General features: G+C 38.4%; 1 protein-coding gene across 1 annotated transcript; it reads left to right on the forward strand.

Moving 5' to 3' along the window:
- Nucleotides 1–148: 148 nt before the first annotated feature.
- Nucleotides 149–3100, forward strand: LOC126668489 (uncharacterized). The gene is made up of 2 exons (XM_050361681.1): nt 149–2590; nt 2642–3100. The coding sequence occupies exons 1-2, from the start codon at nt 149–151 to the stop codon at nt 3098–3100; spliced, it is 2901 nt and encodes a 966-aa protein (XP_050217638.1).
- Nucleotides 3101–10639: the final 7539 nt, after the last annotated feature.

Genomic DNA, 10639 nt, shown 5'->3' on the forward strand with positions numbered 1-10639 from the left:
CACCGTGGCTGTCACATGCATCAAATACTTGTGTATGAAAATACCAACCGAAGAAGGAGTGGTGACGGTCAAAGGAAGGCAAGACATAGCCAAACAATGCTACTTTGTATCAATGAAAGGAGTATAAGAAACCTTGGCTATTGAAACAATGGAGATACCAGACTCGGATGAGGGCAAACTCGAACCGCATGGAAAGCTAGAAAGGGTTAACCTGACAGGAATAACACCAAGATCGGTCCAAATAGGCGCAACACTGCCTAAACCAATAAAACAGGAGATAACCGACATGCTAATCAGGAACGAGGTCGAATTTGTTAACACCCTAGGCGAGATAGAAGGGGTTGACCCGGCAATAATATCACATAAACTAAATGTTGATCCAAAGCACAAGCCAGTCAAACAAAAGAAAAGAGCCTTCGCAGTAGACAGACAAATCGCCATCAGAGCCGAAGTATACAAATTACTAGCAGCTGGTTTTATCAGAAGAGTGTATTACCCGGAATGGCTATCAAATGTCGTGCTCATAAAAAAGCCAAATGGGAAATGGAGATTGTGCATAGACTTCACAGATCTGAACCGAGCATGCCCCAAAGACAGCTACCCCTTGCCAAACATTGACCAACTGGTCGATTCAACCAGCGGTTACGAAGTCTACTCATTCATAAACGCGGCTCAAGGATATCGCCAGATCCCAATGCACAAAGATGATGAAGAGAAAACAAGCTTTGTAACCGACATCGACACATACTGTTACAAACAAATGCCATTCGGATTAAAAAATACAGGGGCAACTTATCAGCGATTAATGAATTTCGTATTCAAAGACCAGATCGGGCGTAACATGGAAGTTTATGTCGACGACATCATCGTCAAGTCCAAAAAGGTAGAAGATCATGCAAAAGATCTAGAAGAAGTCTTCACCAAGCTTAAAAAATACAAACTCAAGCTAAATCCGGACAAATGCGCATTCGGAGTACCAGCAAGAAAATTTATCGGTTACCTCATCTCTCAAAAAGGCATTGAAGTAAACCCGGAGAAAACAAAAGCAATTTTGGAAATGAAGGAACCAAAGTCAGCTAAAGAAGTTCAGAAACTCAACGGAAGAATCACGGCTCTCGGTCGATTCGTGTTTAACTCGGCCAAAAGATGTCTCCCGTTCTTCAAAACATTAAGAAATGTGAAAAAATTCGAGTGGACCGAAGAATGCCAACAATCTTTTGAAGAGCTCAAGAAATTCCTGAGTTCACCACCACTACTTGGAAGACCTGAAACCGGAGAATTATACCTATACCTAAGTGTCACTAATGAAACAGTGGCATCGGTACTAGTAAAGGAAGAGGCATCCGAGCAAAAGCCGGTATACTACACGAGCAAGGTGTTGAAAGGACCCGAGCTCAGATATAGCAAAATCGAGAAATTTGCATTAGCATTAGTCTTAACAGTCGAAAAACTAAAAAGATATTTTCAGGCTCACACAATAATAGTCCGGACAAACCAACCTCTGAGAAAAGCGCTCGCAAGACCGGAAACATCAGGACGACTAATCAACTGGTCGGTCATGATAGGATCATACGACATCAAATACGAACCACGAACAGCCAAGAAAGCTCAAATCCTGGCCGACTTTGTAGCAGAAACAACAACACACGATCAACTTACCGAAGTAAACAAGGGCCTGGTCAGCTGGACGCTACAAGTAGACGGAGCATCAAACATGACCGGAGCAGGAGCAGGCATGGTATTAAGAGGGCCACATAAGATAAAAATGCAAAACTCGATCCATCTCAACTTTCCGACAACCAACAATGCAGCAGAGTACGAAGCCTTGATAGGTGGGTTAAGGATGGCAACGGTAGTCAAGACTGAATACATCAAAATTCAGAGTGACTCTCAGCTGGTGGTTAATCAGGTATTTGGTTTATACGAGGTAAAAGATCCAGAGATGAAAAAATACGTGGACCGAGTAAAAGAGCTGCTCGCAAAAATTACAGAAGAGGGTGGAAAATGGGAGTTAGAACAAATACGCAGAGAGGAAAACACAGAAGCAGATACATTGGCAAAAGCCGGAGTAGCCAAAGAAACAATGCCGGGCATACCGTGCTCGGTTCAAAATTTCAGCAGTATCCAGAATCCTGAAGCAACGTTCCTCATCAACCCATTGGACCAGCGGATGGAACACATCATATCATACATCGAAAACGGGAGCCTGCCCGAAGATAACAAAGAAGCAAAGAAAGTAAAACGCCGAGCACCACACTTCTCATACCGAGACGGGACTCTGTACAGAAAATCATTCTCACACCCCTGGTCCAGATGCCTCACGGTAGAGGAAGGAAAATATGTCTTAGCCGAGATACACGAAGGTGTATGTGGAAGCCACATCTCACACCTGGCACTCTGTCGTAAAGCCGTCTTACAAGGTTATTATTGGCCGACACTGGCACAAGACGCAGCAAACCTGGTACAAAAATGTGAGAAGTGTCAGTACCACCAAAATGTACACCATCAACCAACGACCGAACAAAATCCAATAATAAGTCCTTGGCCATTCAGCATGTGGGGAATAGACATCGTTGGACCTTTTCCAACGGCAAGTTGGTAGAGAAAATTCCTAATAGTAGCAGTTGACCATTTCTCAAAGTGGGTAGAAGCCGAAGCTGTATCCACTATAACAGAAGCACGAGTGCGAAGCTTTGTCCGAAGAGAAATCATCTATCGTTTCGGAATCCCAAAGACCTTCATAACCGACAACGAAAAGCAATTCGACAACAAAAATTTCAGAGAATTCTGCACTGAAAAAGGAATTGATCTAAGGTTCACATCGGTCACCCACCCACAGAGCAACGGGATGACCGAAGTAACCAACCGAACCATTGTCAATGGTTTAAAAAAGCGGCTAGACGAGGCAAAAGGTCGATGGGCCGATGAGCTACACAGTGTCCTATGGTCATACCGAACCACACCGAAAGCTGGCACAGGAAGGACCCCATATAGCTTAACCTACGGGTGCGAGGCAATGGTACCAGTAGAGATAGGTATGCCCACCATCAGAGTCCAATACTTCGATGAACAACAAAATGAAGATAACACTAGACTCTGACTCGACCTGCTAGAAGAAAGAAGAGAGCAAGCCTCGTTACACATAGAAACATACAAACAAAGGATGTCAACATATCACAACAAAAGGGTCAAACCCCTAACGTTTGAAGTCGGAGATCTAGTACTACGAAGAGCCGACATAGCAAGAGGCAATGCAGGAGTATCCAAACTCGGGGCAAACTGGGAAGGACCTTACCAAGTAAAGAAAGTAGGAAAAGGAGGAGCCTATTATTTAACATATCTGTCAGGACGAGACCTACCAAGAACCTGGAACGCCAGGGTTCTTACAAGATTCTATCAGTAGACAACATTCGGGTTAATCGAGTCAGTCAGGGGTTTTTTCACTTGCATTTTGGTCAAAGTCAGTTGTAGGCAAAAATGCAAGTTTTTCCCCTATCAATAAAAGAAAACAAAAAGAAAAAACAAAGTGTGCCAAACCATAAGCAATCGCTTTATCCGAATTAAGCCATAGCTTAAAACAACCATAAGCAATCGCTTTATCCGAATTAAGCCATAGCTTAAAACAACTCAAAGCAATTGCTTTATCCGAATTAAGCCATAGCTTAAAGCGACTAAGCCATAGCTTAAAGCGACTTAAAGCAATTGCTTTATCCGAACTAAGCCATAGCTTAAAATAACTCAAAGCAATTGCTTTATCCGAATTAAGCCATAGCTTAAAGCGACTAAGCCATAGCTTAAAGCGACTTAAAGCAATTGCTTTATCCGAACTAAACCATAGCTTAAAACGACTTAAAGTAATTGCTTTATCCGAACTAAGCCATAGCTTAAAGCGACTTAAAACAATTGCTTTATCCGAACTAAGCCATAGCTTAAAGCGACTTAAAGTAATTGCTTTATCCGAACTAAGCCATAGCTTAAACCAACTTAAAGTAATTGCTTTATCCGAATTAAACCATAGCTCAAAACAACTCACAACAATTGCTTTATCCGAACTAAAAAACCGAACAAAGAGATGAAATATTCCACAAACAATATCTACATTTTTAAACAAGCACCGATGACAAAGTTGAACACATAAAAAGTAAAGAAAGGTACCAAACAAGGGAGATATAACACACAAAAAAACGATATATATATATATATATATATATATATATATATATATATATATATATATATATATATATATATATATATGTATATATATTACTTGTGAAAAATCCACAAACAAAATTACAAAAAAAAAAGAGAAGGCACAGTTCCTAATCTATTACAGCCTGCGTAACATCGTCAGGCAAATTCAAACCATTTCCTGATTTAGAACCACCACCCTCGCTAAGGCCAGCCTCTTCATAGTGACTCACATCAAGCTGTCGGGGCATCATCGGAGCTGTAGGAAGGTGAATGCTCGGTTCGGCAACAGATTGAGCGTTATCCCGGTCTATCTGCTCAAACTCTTTATTTAGCTCGGCCACCATCTCCGTCGCAGCATCAGATACTTCGGCCTTCTTCCGCATAAGCACTTCATACATGCTCGCTGCATCGAGATAAAGATAGTCGGGATCAACATCAGGCAACAGCAGGGGACCAAATCTCTCTCTCAGATCATCCTCCAACAAGTCGGTCAATTGACCGAACTCAGCAGCAACCTCTGTCCGAACAGCCTTCCCAAGTTCTTCCGATGCAGCCTTCTTCTGGTCGGCCAAAAGCACATCATGCTGCTCCCTCTGCTTGATGAGATCCAACTCATGTTTTTGTTTGAGCTCAACTCGAGTCTCGGTCAGACTGGCCACTTCCTTCTTTAGCTCGGCAATCTGAGCATTATACTCCTTGATATGATTATCAAGAACAGATTGAACGTTGGCTCGAGCAATCTGCTCAGACTCCAGAGTAGCAGCGGCAGCCTCGGCTTTTTCCCGATCAGCAGACGCCTAATTGACCAAATCGTCCTGAACTGAACGAGCCCCGAGCAGATGGTTGATCAACTATCACAAATAAACCACGGTCAGAATCATAAAAAATACACTACAATAAAATATACAAAGACAAAGTCGTTTACCTGAAACGCCAAAGAACAACCCCATCAATAAAGTCCCGAGGATGGACAATCTTCAGGCTATCCACGTCTTTAGGAAGAGAGCAAAGACGGGCCAACGAAAGGGCTGTAGGATAATTTTCGACAGTATCCGCCAACGTCTTCCTCTTCAAAAACCGAGCAATGACATAAGAAGTCAAAGTCGGATCAGCACCAGTGTCAGCATGGACTTCAACAGAATCCCCAACTTTACTCTTCCGCTTCCGAGACCGACCTTGGTCAGCCTGAGACACGCCAATATTAACAACTGGGATAGACCCTGTCTCAACCCCAGGACCAGCAGCCCCCATACCTTAACTTAAACCAATTCTCTTTAAAACTTTCTAATTTAACCAAACGGTTAAATTATTCTTTTAACTCAATTACTTACGTATTATTTATATTCAAATAAATAATACTAACCCAAAATTATTATTTTCCATCAATAATCCTCTAATTTCTATTCTCGAGATTTAATCGGCTAATTTGCACTTTGGTCCTTAAACTTTTCAAAAATTGCAATTTAGCCCAAAACGCATCCGCGTCCAAATTTTAAAAGGTCTCCGATTGACCCGAAACTTTAACCACAACTATAAAATATTTCGCGGACCTTGGCGAAATAATTTTCACTTCGGGATTTATATGGCTAAATTACCATTTTAGTCCCTATACTTTATTTTGCGGCTTTCTTAACATTTTTCTTTTCTAATATCAATTCCAACTTTAGAACTGAAATATAATGTTAAATCTCTCGCAATAATCCTTTCGAATCCGTCCTGCTAAAATTTAATATTTATCTTAATTTCTCGGAAATCTTTATGATATCGCCACTCTGTCGACTTGACACTGGACACGTGGTCCAATTAAATAATTAAATCTTTTGGGGTATTACATTCTTCCCCCTTTATAAAAATTTGTCCTCGAATTTTCATACAATTTCTTGGCTTATCTTAATCCATTAACACAAATATATCGTATACCTTACGATACTTGTTGGCGCGTAGAATTATTATTCCACTTCTGTACTTCTTGTACATTAACGTCAATCGTCATTGACGACTTTCATACTACTATCTCCTTAAATTTGAGTTCTTCTCTTGTATCTTGGATACATAATTCTTCCATTGGTTCCTTGTCTGATATTCAATACTATAAACTCTTAAACTCGTAATTGAACTTCCAGTTCCTTACTGATGTCCAATGATAGCTCGTTCTAATGATATCTTATCACTAAAGATGATAATCCTTGTCATTCGTATTCATCTGTCCTTATGATTCTCTGTTCTTGATTCTTTACTTTTGTTCAATACGTCTAATCCTACCATCGTTCCTTGTTGAGTAATGTGAATACTCAATTAACTCATGTTTCTTTACTTACGTAGTATCTTTTGTATTGCTGTTGCTGTCATCCAATTGTTATTCATCGTAGTGCTAGGAACTTATCCCTTTATCCACTATCCTCTTTTGTATTAATGTTACTTCTCTTATCGTCGCTTATCACTTTCCTTCATGAGGTGAATTCTCATGTCGTATCCTCATAAGGGTTTTGCTTTATTTATAAGGGTTGCTTAATCTTGTTTTTGCGTCTTTACTTCCCGTATACTCCTTTACTTATTGTATATTCATTAATCAACTTCCTTTTCTTAAGCGTGATCAACTGTTCTTAAAACTTCTAGTCTTTTCTTACTTCGCTTTGATCTTGTTTCTTCTTTTATTCATTACAATTTTGGATAACTACCTTTGTTATCCCGTCTTCTACTTCCTCTTATGATCATTGCTAATATCTTTTAAAGATTGTTAGTCTTACATTATGTTTCTTTATACCACAGTTGCCCGTACGCTAATGCTTAATATCCTATACGAAAGAGATATTTATTCTCTTTACAAACTTTCTTGGTTTCGACGCAGCTATTGCGTATACGATCTTCATACTAGGAGGAACAATGATTGTTGCCGCGTTAGAGTTTTATTCCCGATTTAATCCAATGTACTTCATTTTCTCATTCCCTATGAATATCCTTGATTCTTTCATCTCTTATCGTTATGTATTGTCTTTAGCAGTGTTGTTACTGTAATCATCTTCATTTATCGCGTATATCTCCCACTAATCTTCTGATTCGTTAATCCATTCTCTTACTTGCCCAATTTCTATCCGCACTTTTGCGAAATCCTTTGCTTATACTTATCACAAACGTAAACAATCCTTTACGATATTCAAATCCTAGTTGCCCTATTTGGTACTTAACAACCATTTTACCCTTATCTTCTTTCGATATTCCTTCCTCCTTTTAGTGAATATCTCACTACCTGCCTCATTGCAGTCCATCTTTTGAAACTTAAATGTTGACCTTAGTGCAAACCCTTAGATTATACTCGTCCTTAAATTTTCATTTACATTTTCATTTCATCATCACAATTCTCTATTCTTTTCCATTCTTACTTTCTAATATTATATCCTAGTTTGACTCTTAATTTCCAAACTATTTATCTTTTTCCATATTATGGTGTGAAGTTTACCTTTTTATCATTCAAAGTCTTGTTACTTTTACATCGTTACTTCTTTCTTCATGCTTCTTCTTTGACTTCTTATTTTTTAGTCAACCAATAGGATTAATAGTCTTAATGCTATAACCCTATGGTATCCTTCTCGTATTCCACACTCATGTTCTTATCATGTTTCTCGATCACTTACGCCTTATCGTGCTTTTACTGGCATCTTGACTGTCAGTGAAGTCGATCCTATGTTCAAATCGCTTTTATTCCTTTTTGTTTCTATGTGTCCGCGACTACATAGAGTTCCACTTCTTTAATCTCCTTGTCCGTTTTTCACGTAATTTCTCTTTTCCTTACCTCGATCTCTTTTATAGAGTTCCTTGCGACATACGCGAGCTATTCACACTTTTTTAATGCTTATCATCTCAAATGATTTCTTAATATCCTTAATCCTTTCTTTAATCCTCATCGAATATATGTCTTATACCTTTAGCATACCTTACTTTCACTTCATATCTTCTCGTTCGATTTATATGACATTACTTCCTTTTGTAGGATCCCGTGCTTTGCGTACATCTATCATACTTATATTTATTCTGATCTTTTCATTTGCTTTATAATCATAACCTGTGGTGGAGGTTCCAACTTCTAGTTCATTTATTGTAACACTTGTCGTCTATCTCTTGATCTTTCTTATCATGTACTTCCAACTATTCATTCTCATACATGGTTGATGTTGGCTGTACTCAGCAAGCCAAATCTTACTCTTTAAACTATTCAATCCCATGTGACTCTGACGTTAACTGTACCTAGTTAACCAAATTCTATACTGCCTTTCGTATTCTCGTCACACGCTCTCTTGGCTCGTCATCTTTATCCATTATATATATATATATATATATCTTCCATTGATACCCTTATCAAACTAATTCAAGCTCTTAATTCAACAATCACAGCGATTAATACTTAGGTAATCGTCTTAAAACATCATATTTTGATATCAACTTGATCCAACGGCTCAATTTAAAGTCATCACAGTTTTACTAAACCTTTATAAGTATCTCTCTCTTCACGTTAACATTGTCTTTGTATCCATCGTCTACTATTGGCACACAATTCCTTATATTAGTTGCTTTTACGGCTAACTGATTCATAATGACGTTGGGCTACTGCGGCACCTTCGATGCCTGTATGTTCCCACTTTACTTTGGTAAGTTCCCGCTGACCTTTATCTCGTCTATGGCCTTTACTGGCCAATTGGAGTAGGTTGCATTCGCTTTGGTTACCTCGCGCTTCATACACTTGCTGTGCAACGGCACGCGTTCGCACAGTTCTTTGTTCATAGTATAGCGATTATATAAAGGAATACTGATAAATTCCTTAAAATATAACACTTACTAATCGTCACGACTAATTGTTGTCCACGTATGTTGGACTTTAAGAACATCTCCTTCCTTTTGACCTTCTATGATTACGTCTCTTATTGCTAGTCTTCTGAGTATTCTGGCTCATTGTAGACTTAGAAAATTATGAAAACATATACTCACGTTGTATATGTTATACACATATTACTATCGTAGCTATAAGCATCTATGTTGGCCGGATTCAAGAAAATTAGTGTCCCTTAGATTTTCTTGATTACACATTGTAACCTAAGTCTTGCGAGCATTCCACTCACATGGACTTAATCAAGCATTAAGAGTATTAGAACATAACATACATGTTCTATACGTTGTTAATCGGATATGCTTTACTATCCGAACATGTCTATTATTCCAGTCATATACTAGTTGGTTTAGTCAACGTTAAGTTCATTAGCTAGAGGCAATAATCCTATGTCCTCACAGTTATACGTATTCATTGGCCTCATAGTCTTGATTGCAGCTTGCTCGCGAGCATTTTACTTCCGTCACAGAGTTCTGGTCTAGGTATACTTACATAAAAACAAAACTTCTTGAAAACCCTTTCAAATAAAACGACTCATTTGAAAATTCCAGTTAAATCTTAGCAAAATTGTGCACTAGGGCGATGACGCCTCTCATTCCCAAAGAGTTGCCACATCTCACCTCTTCGTCTGAACATAATGCATATGATGTATGTCCTACTAATGCATGTATTGATGGATGTAGTGATGCGTTTCTATCAATGTCGTGGCAATCATGTATTTCTATATCGGGTCTAGGCATAATTATGCTTTTAGAATCGTTAAACAAATAACTTTTAAAAGTTATAAAATTCGAGTTTTGTAAGTTCTCTAAACCTTTAAACTATGTGCCTGGCCAGTTCATCCACTTCTGTAACTTTGCATTTCTTCCTCACACTCTTTCTAAAATTTTGATCGATCGAATTCAATAGCATCTCTCACGTTATCTGATGCTAAGCACATATATATATGACATCCAATCACAATCATATCATTTATATTCTATTCATAGGAGGCAATACCTCTCCTAAAAACTTCATTTCAAAAAAACATATCATGTATGCCTGTCTCATCGAAACAAAATATACGTATATATTCCGTATATACGTGTCACAAGAAACAAATAAGTATTTCACAAATTATTTTATCATACTTATCTCAAAGCAAATCACACTAACGACTTGGATCAGACACACCTCAACTCTATAGCTGCAGTAATTCCTGGGTTACTTAACCGACAAACGCATCTTAGCAGAGGTAACTGGACCAACTGCTCTGATACCATAATTGTCACGACCCAATTTATTGAACCGAGACCGGCGCTAGAAAATGGGAGTGATAGCTCCGAAACCCGTAGCAAGCCTAAAACCACTAATAATTTTTTTTTGCAATTAAAAGTATAATATATGATATATATTAAAACATTTTCAGAAGAACTCTTTTAATAATATACTTATAGATATTAAAGTATCATATCAGAGTTTACAATATAAAATACCATTTGAAGTTAAAGCATTTATCTAATACTGACAACTACTGACTACTGCAGCTCTAGGAGCTCATACTTGTGCAAGTCTAATGACTTCTGG

Source organism: Mercurialis annua, linkage group LG2 (genome assembly GCF_937616625.2).
Source record: "Mercurialis annua linkage group LG2, ddMerAnnu1.2, whole genome shotgun sequence".
NCBI lineage: Eukaryota > Viridiplantae > Streptophyta > Magnoliopsida > Malpighiales > Euphorbiaceae > Mercurialis > Mercurialis annua.